The 16,327-nt window shown below is 33.7% G+C and overlaps 2 protein-coding genes across 23 annotated transcripts in view; one reads left to right on the top strand and one right to left on the bottom strand.

Annotated features, from left to right (window-relative positions):
- Window positions 1-16,327, top strand: part of LOC143232734 (cytoplasmic dynein 1 intermediate chain 1-like) — a 65,154-nt gene that overhangs the window by 29,183 nt on the left and 19,644 nt on the right. For all 22 annotated transcript variants that reach the window (XM_076468491.1, XM_076468513.1, XM_076468509.1 and 19 more), the window contains 3 exons: window positions 4,473-4,635; window positions 11,057-11,156; window positions 13,348-13,473. In XM_076468491.1, coding sequence (XP_076324606.1) covers window positions 4,473-4,635; window positions 11,057-11,156; window positions 13,348-13,473 — 389 coding nt within the window. The remainder of the gene's footprint in view (window positions 1-4,472; window positions 4,636-11,056; window positions 11,157-13,347; window positions 13,474-16,327) is intronic.
- On the bottom strand, window positions 1,349-2,481 carry LOC143232444 (uncharacterized). Its single transcript, XM_076467902.1, has 3 exons — window positions 2,234-2,481; window positions 1,819-1,957; window positions 1,349-1,573 (listed from the first exon to the last, which is right to left on the bottom strand). The coding sequence occupies exons 1-3, from the start codon at window positions 2,479-2,481 to the stop codon at window positions 1,349-1,351; spliced, it is 612 nt and encodes a 203-aa protein (XP_076324017.1).

Below are 16,327 nucleotides of genomic sequence, written 5' to 3'. Positions count from 1 at the left end.
ATTACTTCTCTCCAGTGGTGGGATTCAAAAATTTTAACAATCAGTTCTATCTCGCTTTAAACACCCCCATTTTTTGCAATGAAAAATAATAACAAAAATATCTTACTGAAATAATTTATTTAGCATGCTTTAAATATTTTTAAATTGCCACTTGATTATTATCAGAATCTTTATTCCTCCCATGTTTGACCCTGTTGTCATCAGCTGCATGTTTTTTTTGTAGCCATGTTTGAACTGAAGAAGTAGGATCCCATGAATCCAGTGGGAGGCCAATCAAATTAATTATCATCAAGTTTGCCATATTTTCAACTGTAAGGCAGTTTCTTTTATCTGAACATGTGATATTCATTCTTGAAAACTCTCTTTCTGCTTCTGTGGAACTAAAAGCAACAGTATTGAGGATATTTTTAGCCATTTGTACAGTTCTTGGAATATCATGATTGGCAGTTTCATAGGAAATTTTCAACAGTCATGGATATCATTAGTGCTGATTTCATGAAGAAAGTGCTTACTGATTTCATACAGTTTTTCTTTAGCAATTTTCCAAAGGACAACAACATCAATATTCCAAGAATCTGGTTCAAGTATGTTTACCAGTTCATGAATTTTTATTGTCATTTTAAGTGATCACAATCCATCAATCTAGCTTTCATATTTTTTTATTACTGCCTCCAGTAGTTTCTGATAAGGAAGGTCTATTGGTTTTCAACAAACTCAATATTCTTAACCTGTTCAGTGCCGTAGACGAGATAACTCGTCCAAGCTGATTGGTAACACAGTGCCACGGATGAGTGAATTCGTTCTCAATAATACCTAACTTCAACGCTAGATGTCAGCACCATACATACATTTGACCTACTTACAAATTCACTTTCAATCCAAAATGGAGTCGCAAAAAAGTTACAAAATGAAGAAGCATTAGAGTTGTTTTGTAGCAGCTGAAATACTTGGCAGTCAACAGGTTAAAGGCATCAGAAGCAATGGTTTCATCAATTTTCTTTTCAAAAATTCCTCTACTTTGTTTGAGCATTTCAAATGCCTTAATAGCCCTTTTTATTAGTTTTTTCAGCTCTTGCTTGTTTCTGGCTTGAAGGGCATCAGAAAATAAAGAAATTTCTTGTAGTATGTCTATCATTATTGCTAAATCCTCCAGGAAGAACTTGTTGCAAAGATGGCTAGCCATTCCAGAATTATTTTTCTAAGTACAAAAATATTTGTATAATGTTGGATAAACATGCCATACAGCAAGTATTGATCTTAGGCTGCAAGCAGCCCATCATGGTCTGAAAACTATACCAATCTTCAGAATTTCTAGTCCAGTTTCTTCCAAAATGTTGAAAAGCTCCATTTAGTTTTTGTTTGATTGGCAAAAGATCATATAGATTTTATCTCTGAACACTTTGAAGTGATTCACTTGTTTTATATCAGTGATAGAATAATCTAAAACCAGTTGCAAGCAGTGATTTAAGCAATGCCAGATTATGATGTCAGGAAAATCATTTTCAAGGTTAGTGCTCACCCCTGACTTGCAGCCAAGCATTACACTTGCACCATCTGAGCAGAATGCAACCAAATTATTTTTCAATTATCCATTATCATATCTTGCATCATGCAAACTGTCTATTAGACATGTGTTTATAGTTTCAGCATTCTGTCCTTTCAACTCAACCAAATCAAGAAAAAGTATTGGCAACAGATCATAGTCTTCAATCTTTACAAAAATTTGATCACAGGTTTACTAGATATGTTTGAAGCTTCATCAGTGATGACACAAAGTTTTAAATTTTATTCAATTGTTTTAATAAATATTTCATTTTTAATTTCCTTTGCAATGTGATCAACTATTTTAACAGCAGTTTTATGAGAATGGAGTCCCACTCCCATGTCCAACCCATTTTTTATTTGTAGCTCAATCTCATCTTCAACATCAGAAAATGGTCCACTTTGTTTTGCTAAACTGTAGATTGTATTAAAAACTTTATGTGTAGAGCTGATATATTTTGGCTTATTTTATCTAGACATTTGGTAATTGCATCATCTGCATGATCTTTCAATTCCATTGCACATACATTGTGTGCCTTCAGTGAAAAATGTTCATTCATTTTTTTTCTGAGAGATGCTTGCTGGACAGTTTTAACCCTTCTTGATGCTTCAACACTGTAGCTTCTCCATTCCATCGATACATGAATTCCATTCATGTTTATGGAATCAAATTTGGTGCAGTGATCACAACCAGGTTTCTTGCTGCAACAAAACCAAATCATCATATTTTTCTTGAACTCCTTGACCTGCTTCCATACTCCAGCAATCTCGAAGAACAGTTGCTGGATGTTCATCATCTCTAGCTTGTGTAGTATTAGAAGCAGAAGTTTCATTGCTTCTTGAAGTTGCTGGTGTTAGATGTTCATTTGGATCTTGCTTTGAAGTTTTAGTTATTGGGGTTTTTCTTACAAACTCCAGTATATCATGTTGCTGCTTCATTTTAGGGACTGAAGCCTGAAATGCTAAAATTCCTTTATTTAAAAAGAAATGTATTAATATAACTTTCACCACAAGGGCTGAAAATATAGAATTATTTTTAATTATTTTTATAAATTTTCATATGAAAACTCTTTTTATAATCACCTTTTTTTCGCAGCATATAAACAAAGAAAATTAATTTAACATTTAACTGTTTTTGCAAATATTGTTTTTAGGTCACTGTGTTCTGCTTACATAAGGAATTTTATATGATAAGTGTATATCAACAAGCTTGAATATAATGAAATATAATTTTACCAAGCCATACAATTTTAACACAAATGTAGTACTATGGTGTTATGTCATGTTTATATCTATTATTGGAATAGTTTTTCTACGTGAGTACTAGACTACTAAGCCTAGTATTTAAATTTTGTATCCTGTCAGTATGAAAATGTAAGCAAAGAGAGATTCAGTATTCTGAGCAAAAACATGAGATGTATTTAATTTCCTTAGATGGTCAGATGCCATCATGTACTACATTTAACATTTTTGGCAATATGCATATTAAAATAACTTGTCCATGTATGACTAAATTATGTTTAACTGGCACAGTTTGGCTTTAAAAAGGTGAGGGGCAACAATATTAACCAACCAGTACTGAAAAGATCGACAAAGAAAACCTCAATCCAGGCTAAATCTCCAATCCATGAACTTTTAATTTTGCTCTAGAATAGTAGAACCTACAAAATAACATTAAGCCTCATAGTTTAGTGTTAATAGCATAGAAGTCTACATAGACTACATCATTTATCAAACTCACCTTCTTTTCTCTGTTTTCAAGTATGATAGATAATTGATACCAAATAATCACATAAGAAAATGTAGGCCTACATTAGTCTATGGCAATTCACTTTTTCTTTTGTCTAAGATGGCTGATCTGTCACTTATAGAACTTGTGTAAATCTGGCCTCAAGCTTTATCATACTAATTTACAATTGTATTATTGCACATGCCTTTATGTAGCATGAATTCCCTTAGTGAAAGTTGATACATTGTACATCTAGCATCAGAGGGTTAAGATCTGGTAAGAACTGGTTTGGTGAACTCATGAAATTTTAAGAATAGATTTTTAAGAACCAGTGCAAACTGGCTGAATTCCACCACTGCTTCTCTCCAGCCTTCTCTCATAGTAGCTTCTATTAAGTTTAAATTGTTATTTTTCAAAACTCAGAATCCCCACTCATCAGCAAGGACTTGGTAACTTTTTGTATAAGTACTGGTTATGAATGAGTCATGAAGTAATATGGATTTTAATGACTCAGAATTCCCACTTGTTGTGTGTGCTTGTGCATCTAAATGACAGCTTAAAATGTGCTCTTTTTTCATGTAATAAGTTTGGCCATCTTACGTAATTTAAAAAAAAAATAGTTATTTTCTCCATAAGAAACAATTTACAAGCTCAAATGACTCACTAAAATTAAATGATAGGGAATTCTTAATAGATGTGGCTATAGTTATATCTCAAATTGGTCAAGAGATAGAAATATTAGCTAAAAGTTTGTACTTGAAGTAAAACCTAGGAGCCATTCTATGAGCTGTTATACTGTTGCTAAAAATAATGTAGCTGATGGTATTCACTCATTAAATTGATTTTAGTAAGTGAATAAACAGGTAACTCATTACAAACTTTAGAATAGTACTTGATTGAAGTTTTATTAGTATTTACTGTAACCTTAGGGTAATTTCATATTTGGTAAGCTAATCTGATAGGATTGAACACTGTTAGAATATATCGTTTACTGTTGTTGTAACTTTTAAAAAGAGAAAGAGCAAAATATAACTCTTTCAAAAAAACTAAAATGTTTTGGTAAAATAAAGCATTAATTATAACATAATATACTTACTATAAGCCCATTAGTTAAAATTTACCATTTCTTGCCTTAAATAAAAGTACTCACAAGCTACATATAAATACTTGATGAGACATTAAGTTGTATATTTTTATATAGTAACTGGAACACAGGATCTAAGTGAGGAGGAGAAACAACAGATCATGATGAGTGAAGAATTCCATAGCTTCTTTGATAAGGCCTCAAGAATTGTGGAAAGAGCATTATATGAAGATATAGACATTTGTGTGGACTATACGGGAATTGGAGAAGAACAAGAGAGGTAATAAAATATTGCCCATTTTAGTGCAGAGATTATCTTAACTCCCCTCGGTGTGGATTTCTGTATGTGGTGAGAGGACCTCCCAGGGAAGGTTCTGTTCCTTCAGTTTACCTTGTCTAGTATCTAAACATCCACCCATGTGTTTGCTGTGCATGGTGACCTGTGAAGGGCTCCATGGTGGGTGAGGTCAGTAGGTACTGAAATGTAGCGTCTTTATTATGGATATCCCTCTTTCTAATGAAATAATTGAAAAACAAAAACAACAGATAATTGGAAAATGACCACGCATGGACGACTCTGTCATACAGTCAATATTACAGCCAGATTCTACACCTTGATATCCGATTCTCTATTTCTTATCTGAGAAATTTTTGGGGCAGATGTCTCCATTTTTCATTCAGAAGGTATTAGAGGAACTTGCTGGCTCCCCAAAGTCAGCAAAGAAGTTGTGCTCTGGAGACATTTTGGTTGAAATATCTTCACCACAACACACCAAACTTCTCTTGAAATCATAAACCATTGGTGATATACCAATTGAGGTTACTTCTCATGTGACTTTGAATTCTTCCAGAGGAGTTGTAGTTGAGAGGGATTTAAAGAATATTCCCAAGTTGGAAATTTTTGCTGGTTTCTCTAGCTAGGGCATTACTATGGTACACTGAATCTTCACTCGTAAGTACAGAATAATGGATTCTACCAATGTTCTGATACTAATGTTTACATCACCTTCTCCTCCTGCTACAGTCAAAGCAGGTTATTTGAACTGGAAGGTATGGCCTTACATTCTTAATCCTCTCAGATGTTTCCAGTGTCAGCAGTTTGGTCACTGAAAGAACATCATGTTTTGGTTCTTTGATATGTGCTCATTGTAGTGGTAAAGGCCACAATACTTACAAGTGCAACCTGGAACCACTTGTTAACTGTAGTGGCCTACACCCCTCTTACACCATTTTTTGCCCTAAATGGGTAGAAGAGAAAGAGGTGCAATGCTTAAAGGCTGTTAATAATATCACCTACTCAGAGGCTTGGAAAGTATTATCTACGACTCTATCTCAGACATATGCTGCTACACTCCAATTCACTACTACAGAGATGCCAACCATTATGATTTGAGTGTAATCATTATGACTTTGGTGTATACATTATGACTATATGCTCATACAGACAAATATTGCGACTTGTTGCAACTCCCAAATTATTATATATAGGCCTATACAATTTAAAGTGACAAAGTTCAAAAGAACTTTTTTAATTTATTTATTAAATACACAAAACACAGTCATAAATGAGCAATCTATAGCAGTAATAAATAATAGTTATAATAATAATATAATAATAAACAAGCTTAGAGACATTGGTCAGGCCTGGTAGCTGCAAATGATAAAGGGCTCTGTCTACAATCATTATGCTCAGTCATTTGAAATAGTTGGCATCTCTGCTACCACAGTGGGAGTGCAGACAGATCTTTCCATGCCTCCAACAGAGTCATTTGTAAAACATATATTAAGAATCTTGGCAATTCCATAATTAAAAAGGTTGATGCATCTATGTTTACTTCCATCTCTGTCCCTACCACTCCTTCCAGTGACTGTCCATTTTCACTTCCTTCAGGTTCAAATGTTTTCTTGGGTCCATCCTCTTTTGTAGCCCTGAAAAGTAAATCGACCATTTGTTCATGCCCTCAGTCGTTGGAATCTTTGTCCACAGACAAAGACCTTCATAGAGGTTGATAGATCTTTGTCCAATAAAGAAAAAAAATGTGGTCACAAACAAACGATTCCCCCACCACATAAATAACAATGGCCACTCTGATCCAGTGGAACTGTTGAGGTTTTTGATTCAATTTGGATTACATTAAGGATCTGATTGATTCTTATCATCCTGTGTGCCTGTCCTTACATGAAACATTTATGAAACCTACTGATGCAGTCACCCTTAGGCAGTTTCCTTTGTACAGAAATGGCAGGTCATGTGATGGACAAGTGCATGGTGGGGTGGCATTGCTGGTTGATCAGTGTGTGCCCCACCTATCCTTGTTACTTGATACACCCTTGAAGGCTGTGTGGCCATCTGCATTTCCTTGGGTTGTACCATCGCTATTTGTTCTCTCTACCTGCCTTCTGAAGAAATCTATAATCAGTCAGACCTTGATGCTCTCATTGAGCAGTTACCATCTTCCATTTTTACTATTGGGGGATTTTAATGGACATAATCCCATTTGTGGTGGTGCTAGTATTGATGGGAGGGGCCGTGTTATAGAGCATATGCTCTTGGACCATAACCTGTCTGTCTTCAATACTGGTTCTTAAACTGATTTTCATGCACCTAGTCAGTCTTTTATTGCTATAGATCTTTCTATCTGCTCCCCTTCACTTTTCACTTACTTTTGTTGGAGAGGCAACAGTAATCCATGGGGCAATGATAATGTTTCTATTATTTTGAGAGAGACTGGCTGTGATCGAAGTCATCCAACCCTTGAGCCTCAATGGAAGTTGGCCCAGGTTAACTGGCTTTCTTTCTACACTCTCTCTGAACTTGATCCTGCTATCGTGTGTAAGCCATCGATAAATGACTGTGTTGTCTAGGCAGTTACTCAGTGTATTCCTAAAATCTCAACACGTTTCTCACAGTATCCTCATCCTTAGTGGGATCCTGCCTGTCACATGACAAGAAAAGCTCAAAAATTGGCATGAGATACCTTTTGTAGATATCCCACACTTTTAAACTGCAATGCATTTCAACAAGCTCTCTGTACATGCTCGGCAGGTAAAACATCAAAGCTGGAAGGAGTCTTGGATTAAATACATCTCTAGCATTTCTTTGACCACCAGTTCCAAAGTCATATGGGACAAAATTTGAAAAGTTAGTGACCAGTATACTTCTGCCCCTCTTTCAATCTTGTTCTCTGATGGCCAGGAAGTTGCTGATACCCAGAGCATCACCAATACTATAAGCAAGAGCTTTTCTCATTCATCTAGCACATTTGTTTCATCTACCACCTTTTTAGCCATCAAAACATGGGCAGAATGATTGCCTCTTTCCTTTCAGACTGATTGTCTCTTTGACTATAATCATCCCCTTACATTTATGGAACTTATACTTGCTCTTTATTGGTCTGACAGTACATCAGTTGGACCTGATGATATTCTTATGAGATGGTGCACCATTTCTCTCCTGTTTCTCTTGCTATTCTTTTTGTTTTTAACCAGATCTAGCAGGAGAATGTTTTTCTTGATACTTGGTCCCATCCTATTGTACTACCTTTTCCTAAACCTGGGAAGGATCTGAAGATTCCTTTGAACTACCATCCAATTGCTTTGACGAGCTGTCTCTGTAAGATCTTAGAGAGAATGGTTAAAGCTCATCTTGTTTGGTTCTTCAAATCAAACAACCTCCTCTCACCTACTCAGTGTGAGTTCCAAAGATAGAGCTCCACCATGGACCACCTAATTTGACTTGAAACATCAATCGGGGAAACTTTTTTCAAATGACAGCATCTTGTTTCAGTATTTTTTTGCCTTGAGAAAGCTTATGATACAACGTGGAGGTATGGTATCTTGCAAGACCTCCACTTGTATGGGTTACGAGGCAATTTACTGATTTTTATTAAACATTTTTTTCATGAATCACCAGTTTCAGGTCCATGTAGGTTTGAGAATTTCCATTTCTTTCCCACAGGAACTTGGAGACCCTCAGGGCTGTGTCTTGAGTGTCACACTTTTCATTGTAAAGATTAATGGCATCAGTAGACACCTACCCCCTACAGTTGCAAATGGTTTCAACTTTTTTCTCTCAAAAACTGTTTGCATGCACTTTTGCTGTCAATGGGGTATTCACCCTGATCCTGAACTCTGTAAACTCTATATTGGTGAAGCTGTGCTTCCTGTGGTCCCTGAGGCAAAGTTCTTGGGGCTTATATTTGACTGTAAGTTGACCTTTATTCCACACATCAAGCAGCTATGTATCAAGTGTACAAGGGCATTGAACATCCTCTGTGTCCTCTTTTTCACTTCTTAGAGAATGGATTGATGTTCCTTGCTAAAAATCTATCGTGCCCTCATTCAATCAAAACTAGACTATGAGTCTCTGGTCTATGGCTCTGCCAGGACTTCAGCCTTGAAAATGTTGGACTCTGTTCACCATCAGGGGCTTTGGCTCTGCACAGGGGCCTTCTTCAATCCAGAGTTTGTACACGGAGTCTAATGAACCTCTTCTACACCTTTGTCATTTACAACTGTCTTTTAATGTATGTTCTTCAAAACTTTGATCTTTACCACAGCATCCCACATGGGATTGTCTTTTCCTTTCTTAGTGGGCCACCCTTTTTCATAATAGACAGTCTGCCACTGTTCCTTTTAGCCTTTGTCACCAGGTGCAGTTGGATGAATTGAGTCTATCTTTGGATGACATAGCAATATCCACAGATCAGCTCATCCCATTATGGCTAATTACTGTCCTCAAATGTGACCTTTCTTGAGTCATCTGAAGAAGGCAGATATTCCTGATTGGAAGTATTGCCTTCTGTTTGCTGAATATCTTTTGAACCATCCTTCCATTCCCATTTATATATCTGATTCAAAATCAGATGACTCTGTAGGCTCTGCCATTGTTTGCCATGATTTGGTTGTTGAGCAAAGAATCCCCTCTACAGTTTCTGATGAATTGTATGTCACTTCTCTTGCCCTTGATCACATAGAAGCTATGCAGTACATGAACTGTACTATTTATACCAATTCACTTAGCTTTCTATTAGTCCTGAAATTGCTTGACGTCAGTTCTCACTCCCTTCTCACTGATACTCTAAACTGACTGGCCCATTTTTCTTTAACATCCTGGCAAGTTAGTTATGACCATTCAACTTATGCTACAGAATGTCCTTTAATGCTAGTCTTACTGTAATTTCTCTCTTACTGCTGCACATTAGATATAAAAATTGGATTTCATGCTGTTTAAGTTTTAATTCAAATATTAAACTTTGTTTTGTTTTACCTTGATTCCTTTTTACAAATTTTAATCCTTTTACATTTTTTTTTGGATGTTTGGCACAGATAACCTAGTTGCTTTGTGCCATAAAATGTCAAACCCACCATCACTGTGATCTTAACTTAGATGTAATAAATCCTCTTGAGACCTAGAAAATTATGGTTCATGATAATAACACAACTTTTTTATACTATGCTTGTTTTGATACAGTAAACATTATCAGAATGTAAAAAAAATTCTGCTTATTTAACTTTATTATAGCTGTTGTATGACTTATTACATTGCAAATAAACACTGTTATATGAACTAGTTTGACACTTGAGAACTTTTTAGATATTACATAGTTTCTCCAAATACAGTATTTATTTTATGTATTATTTTTATTAGTTTGTATCTTTGTCAAAAAAATGCCATTATATTTTTTGTAAGAAACAATTAAAGATGTTAACTTCTGTTGTAGGTTTAAATTACTGATTTTTATGTCTTGTTAAATTATTGTAAAATTTTCCTATATAGTGTTCACTTTATAAATCTGTAAATGTTATCATTGTTTTGAGAAAAAAAATGCAGACAATGTAATTGTGTTTACAGTCACTACCCTAAATTAACATTTTTTTACCATACCAAAATTATGGGGAAATCAATTGTTTTTTATTTTGTTGAATGGAAGGTTTCATTTAATATATGCAATAAGTTTTAAATCCAACATGTAAGTCATACAATATTTACAACAATACAAAAATGACTAATTTGACTAATTATTGTCTTGTAATTAATTGAAACTAAAAGGCATTCTGAACCTGCAATATTTTTAAACCTCTGTTATTATATGTAATATACTTTAGAAATGCTTATGACTGAGATCAGTACAACCTGTTGTGGACTGGGAAATAATGCAAAAAAGTTGAAAATATCTCTAATAGTCTATAGTATTATCTTCCTGTCTTTTAGCTTGTAGTCTTATATTTTCAATTTCTTTTCATGTTTATTCATTCCCACCTAAAAGTAACTAACTGTTTGAAATTTATTTTATTCTAAAAATGTAAAAATATATTAACTACCCCATATTTGTTATATTATAAAAGGAAATTGTGTGTGTATAGACAAAGATGTCTTTTCTGAAAATAAATGAGGTTCTGAAACTGTACACCATATCTTTTTCTTGTGCATATCTAAAGCATATTATAATGTTAAATTTCTTATGAAACAAAAAATATATATATGCATCTTATTATACATAGATTTTCTTAAAACTGTGCTATTCCATTTTTGATTTAAAATATTGTTCTGTATATATGTATATATAGTTCAAATGTAATTTTTCAAGAAGCTTAATTTGTGTAATTCTCAGAAAGTTAGAACAAACATAACAAAGAGAAGATTATTGACTAAACGATTAAATTGATTTTTGTGAAATATTTTTCCTTTAATCTTTCAGCGATGACAAAAGTGGGATTAGGTTGTCTGTTAATCGATGTTTTATTGATGACCGCTGGTCAAAGAATCGCACAATTACAAGTTTTGACTGGTCTGTTCAAGTAAGTTTTATTTTCTAAAAGTATAGATAAGTAGGGCATTTTTTGTCAAAATCTCATGGTAAAATGACTGAGGTTTTTAGAATCTGTAGAGTGGTTCAGCTTGCAAACAGGAAGTTAAAATTATTTTGAACACAGGCTCTATCATGGTAACATGGCAGTGCCTAATATACTCAGCACAAAACAAAGAACAACCACCAAGAAACAGCACATAAGAAGACATCTTGTGATAAAACCCACTGGTTTACTAAATAATTTCATGCATAAATAAAATTAAATATTGTCAGAGTATCCAGACAGTAATATGAAGCTGGTGATAAACTGGTTTAAATATTTGTGAAATAGCTTCAAGCAAATCAGAATGTTGGAAGAAGAAACAATATTTTTGATTCATTCATTTTCAAACATAAGAAGAAACAAATGTGTGGATTTTACAAATTAACCAAAAGTACTTGATCAAAAAGATAAATTTTGATGATATCTTTCAAATGTGCTGTTGTATGGCTAATGAATTAGAAATTATTTATGGGTTTTAAGAGTTATTATAATTTTATGCATTTTATGCCATCTGAAATTTGTTTCAAAACACCATTTCTCAAAACGTCTGGTCTGTTTATGAAAAGTGTATAATAACAAGATTTGGATTAGATTTCAATCAAAGAGACATAAATGCTGTGACTGTCCAATGGGTAAATCAACATTTTCATCCAGACACTGGTAACAGCTACTCAGGATTTTAGAAGTTATAACTTTGCAATTCCAAATATTGTTACTAGAACAACATTCTAGTTGTTCATCAGAAATCACCAGTGTTCTGTATGTTGATATATAATTTGTATCTAAAAGTTTGCAAACAATAACATGTTTTTATTTTTTGCAAGAACTTATTGATTTTCTGTGGATAAATTTTTCTGATATAAACAAATTATTGTGCGAATTGTCAACAAAATCATATTGAAAATATCTCATTGTCATCATCATTTTCAAAATTCTCTGAATAGGTAATGTAAATTTCAGACTTTCTCACATATTTATATTGAAATGTAATGCCATTAAAGGAACTGACAACTTAATATTTACTTTAAAATATTGTTTTATGAAACTTCAGTATTTTCCTATCATTTCTTAACTAATAAATTTAAATAATTGAAAATAATGTCTTCAAATTGTGAAGTTTACATTTAAATTGTCAACTGTTGAAAAATATTAAAATATTAAAACTCTGCAGTTAAAGCAACTGAAAATAATCTAGATTTTATTATTCTTCATTCCAACCTATATAATAAAAGAACTGAAAATTTGTCAAAAAGAAATGAATATTATGTATGAGATTTTTTGCTTTAGTAAATTACTTCATATATTTTTATTTCTAAGTGAAGCATTATGCCTAAACTTTCCTGTAGTTCCAAATAAAATATGAACAGGTCCCTTGTGAACCAGTTGGGGATATTTCTGTTGAAAAACAAACTAACTATCCAATCTAATTTTTCTTTGTTTGAACTGAAATTATTTGAATATTTTTATTGACTAAAAAGAAGGCATTTCATGCATTTGTTTTGCACTGGAGTTGTGATTTGAACTGGTAAGATGACTGAAATCTGTCAGCATATTATGAGCTTAAAGGCACAGAACAAGAAACATGGAAGTCTCCAAATAACATGCAAAGTTATTCAGGAACCATTTAGAACCACCTTGGTAGATATTGTGTAGCAAGCCAAGTACAATATTATGTCTAGCTGTTTTCATAGTGTTTCTGTCCGCTTGCCCTGCTGCTGTCTCAATGCTTCAACTTTCATTACCAAAACACAGGTGAAATTATTTGTATTTAAATTGAAAGCTAAACATAAGAAAGTGATAGTAGGAGAGTAAGAGGTTGGCAATTACTTAATTAATGATGCTGAGAATTTGGCTTTATTGATATATACTGAATTTACATAATACTAGCTAGTATGGCAAACTGAAGATGCTGTATTGAAGTCTGTAAAAGATACATCCAAAACCTTCCTTTTGGGAGTTTCCAGATGGAAGTTGCATTTAATGTTTAACAAATTGTGGTGTAAAGACACTCTTTGACTGCTGAGGGACATGTTAAAATTGAAAACCTTCTGATTTTCTGTTAAAATAATGTTTAAAAATGTCAGCTTGTATGGATAGAAATAAATATATGGATTTTGTTTTTTATTGTTTCATATAGTTTCCTGAATTACTTGTAGCCTCTTATAATAACAATGAAGATGTACCTCATGATCCTGATGGTGTGTGTCTTATTTGGAATCTGAAATTTAAGAAAACCACCCCTGAACATATTTTTCACTGTCAGGTTAGTTGTAAAGTTTGAAATCCATTTAAAATTAATTTTCTGTGTTTGAAGTTTTATACATTAATATTACTATTATAAGTTATGAGATTTACTAATGCTATGTTCATGTTAATAATGTTATTCTCAGTTTGCACAATATGTTGAAATAATAATCTGTGATGACGAGAAAACCCACTTGAAGAGAAAATTATACGTGTGAAAAACGGCTGGTATGAGTAGAGAAAGCACTATGTAGAGGACCTATATTAATAAATATATTCCAATATCTAAGCACACCATCTACATTCCCACACTTAATTACACAACTGCCTTCAAACATGTAATCAGCTACCTCTTTCTTTCTTTGTGAACCTGACGATGACCAAAGAAGTTCGAACCATTGTTTGCTTCTCTATATAGTGCTTTCTCTATCCATACCAGCCGTTTTTTACATATATAATATGTTTAAATGTTTAGATCTAAGATATCCATCTGTTTGAAACCAGATTGATTACATTATTTTGAAAGTGAAAGTGGTAAATTGATGAAATGGATAAGTTATTGCATTGATTTTAACTAATACTTTTATTTTCTTCATTTGAACAAACTGAAGGTCTAAATTATTCAAATCTTGATTTCTATGGTTATTACTTATCTTACATAAAATTCACATGAGGTTCACAATTACTTCTTTGTTTGTTTCTATAATTTATTTTAAATTGCTGATCTCCTTCTAACACTAGTTTTGAAAAGAAAAATGTATAGAATATTGCTTTATTTATCAAAGAACATGATTCTTTCCTTGACATTTTCATTTGAAATATTTTTTTTATATGAACAAGAAAATAATAAAGTACAGTTTTAAAATCTTTTTTTCAAATAATTGGTTACATTTAAAATATTTGTGAAATAATTATTCCAAAAAGTACCTACCATCTACTGACATGTAACTATTCCTTGAATTTCACCTTGTCCATTGAAGCATTAGTCTCAGTTGTTCCAGTCTTTTATACCCCACATAAATGCCTTTGGCAATATTTTGGCCTTTGATGCTCTCCATCTACATCAGTGCAATCTCTATCCTGGTACTGTATATTTGGTTTGTTTTGAATTTTGCACAAAGCTACATGAGGGCTATCTGCACTGTTACTGTATATAAGCACCTCACTTGGGTAATGTAACCACTTTTTCTTCACAAAGCATTTGGTCACAATTTTCTCCAACAAAGAGTTGTGCTTTTTTAGGTTCTGAATTGCTATTTTAGTATAGCCTTGTGCAGTTTTATGCAATTTTCATTTCCAAAGTAAGATAAAAAATGCTGTTTTGGGGCATTAATTCCTGTGTTACTGTTGTCAGTGTGGAGGCTCATCAGACTTCTGTTCTTGTTCTGTTATCTGGCATATCTATACAGTTGGAGTGTAAGAGGGTCATTTCATTTGAAGCAACTTGTGATTTGATCAGTTATGAGAGATGAAGGCATATATTTGGCTTGGAAGTATTTCTCCTAGGGGTTCTGAGGCTGCTTTTTTTGATGATTCAAGACATTCTTGGTGGGATTTGGCCTTGGATTTTCAAACACATTTCTTTACTACATCTGCTACTTACAAGGCCAAAATTTGGATCAACCACATCCTACTCCTTCTCTTCAAATAGTCACTTGGGTTTATCTTTGAGTTTACTCCTTCCTTGATGGTGGAATGACTAGGGGGGGACTACTTAGTGTTTCCTCTTTCACCTGATATTATGGTGAGAGATTTACTACTTCACTATGTGACAGGATAGATATACCTTGTATCCTTGTTTGTCTATTTATATGCTTTAGCTTACAATGGCATGATGGATATATGTTCCAATTCTGCAGATTAGATATGCTTTTGGATATGTGGGGTTCCAGACAATTTTGTGATCACTTGGAGATATTTTTTTGGAAGTTAGTGAGGATACCCAAATCAATTTGAGGACAAATGAGGTCTTCTTCTGACTCCTACCTTGATCAAGTTTTCAGCTTTTGTTGTATCTTTGGCTTCCTGGCTTGAATGTTGTTGTGATTTATTGAGTAGTAATTCCTTGTTGGAAGGAATTATTCTAACTGCTATAATTCTCCCTGAGTTACATGAGGCACCTTTTCTTCATTCCTTAATGTTTGTGGACGTCCCAGAAGTATTGCAGTTGTGAAATTATGTCACCTGTGTGTATTTTCCTTGTTGTAGTTGACCTTTAGATTTTCTAGTAGTCAGCGAGCAACCACACCTCATGTGTTCCAATCCCCAGTTTCTGTTCTTTACTTTATTATTACTCGGAATAGATTCAGTTCTTAGTTTTAAGGCTCTTCTACTTGGCCAGATTATTGCCAATGGTGTCTATCCTCGATAAGTGGGGTTTGTAGGACTGTAGTTACAAATGATGGACACGTGATATTCCTTCACTGTAGATCTATTGGTACTTTGCACTCTGGCATTGAGGTTGGTCTTTCTGTTCACTTCTTCACCTCTATTATACTTCCAACCTGTAGTATTTCCACCTCCATCTGATTAGTGAAATGTGAATTTTTGTTCCAAAGTAATCACAGAGTGATTGGTCACAAGGGTAGTAGTGAGAGTCATGTTTTTCTAGGAGTTTATTCCTGTTTATTTGTTGTGCTCAAGATAACTGGAGATTAGTGGAGAATCAGCATTCTTTCTCATCTAAACCATTTCTTCAGTTTTCCTAGGTTCACAACAGAGTCCTTTTTTTTTCCTGTGTTGTCATCCTTCACCATGTCTGTGGATGATCAATTTCAATGTTGCTGATGCATTTCTAGTGAATTTATCCAGCCACTATCTATGTTCCATGCACAAGGGTCAAGTTCTGCTATTCAGAGATCTAACCTATGGCC

This window comes from Tachypleus tridentatus, chromosome 11 (genome assembly GCF_004210375.1).
Source record: "Tachypleus tridentatus isolate NWPU-2018 chromosome 11, ASM421037v1, whole genome shotgun sequence".
NCBI classification, from domain to species: Eukaryota; Metazoa; Arthropoda; class Merostomata; order Xiphosura; family Limulidae; genus Tachypleus; species Tachypleus tridentatus.
Note: the sequence above shows the minus strand (reverse complement) of the source record. Positions and strands in the feature narration are given on the sequence as shown.

Bases quoted from the DNA above. Each gene is read 5' to 3' on its own strand.
- LOC143232444 (XM_076467902.1), bottom strand. From the start codon at position 2,481: ATGAAGCAGCAACATGATATACTGGAGTTTGTAAGAAAAACCCCAATA. The intron at 1,958-2,233 runs GTTGTGATCACT...TACAATCTACAG, and splicing joins TTGTTGCAGCAAGAAACCTG to TTTAGCAAAACAAAGTGGAC. The intron at 1,574-1,818 runs AAAAATGAAATA...TTGAAAAATAAT, and splicing joins ATCACATTGCAAAGGAAATT to TTGGTTGCATTCTGCTCAGA.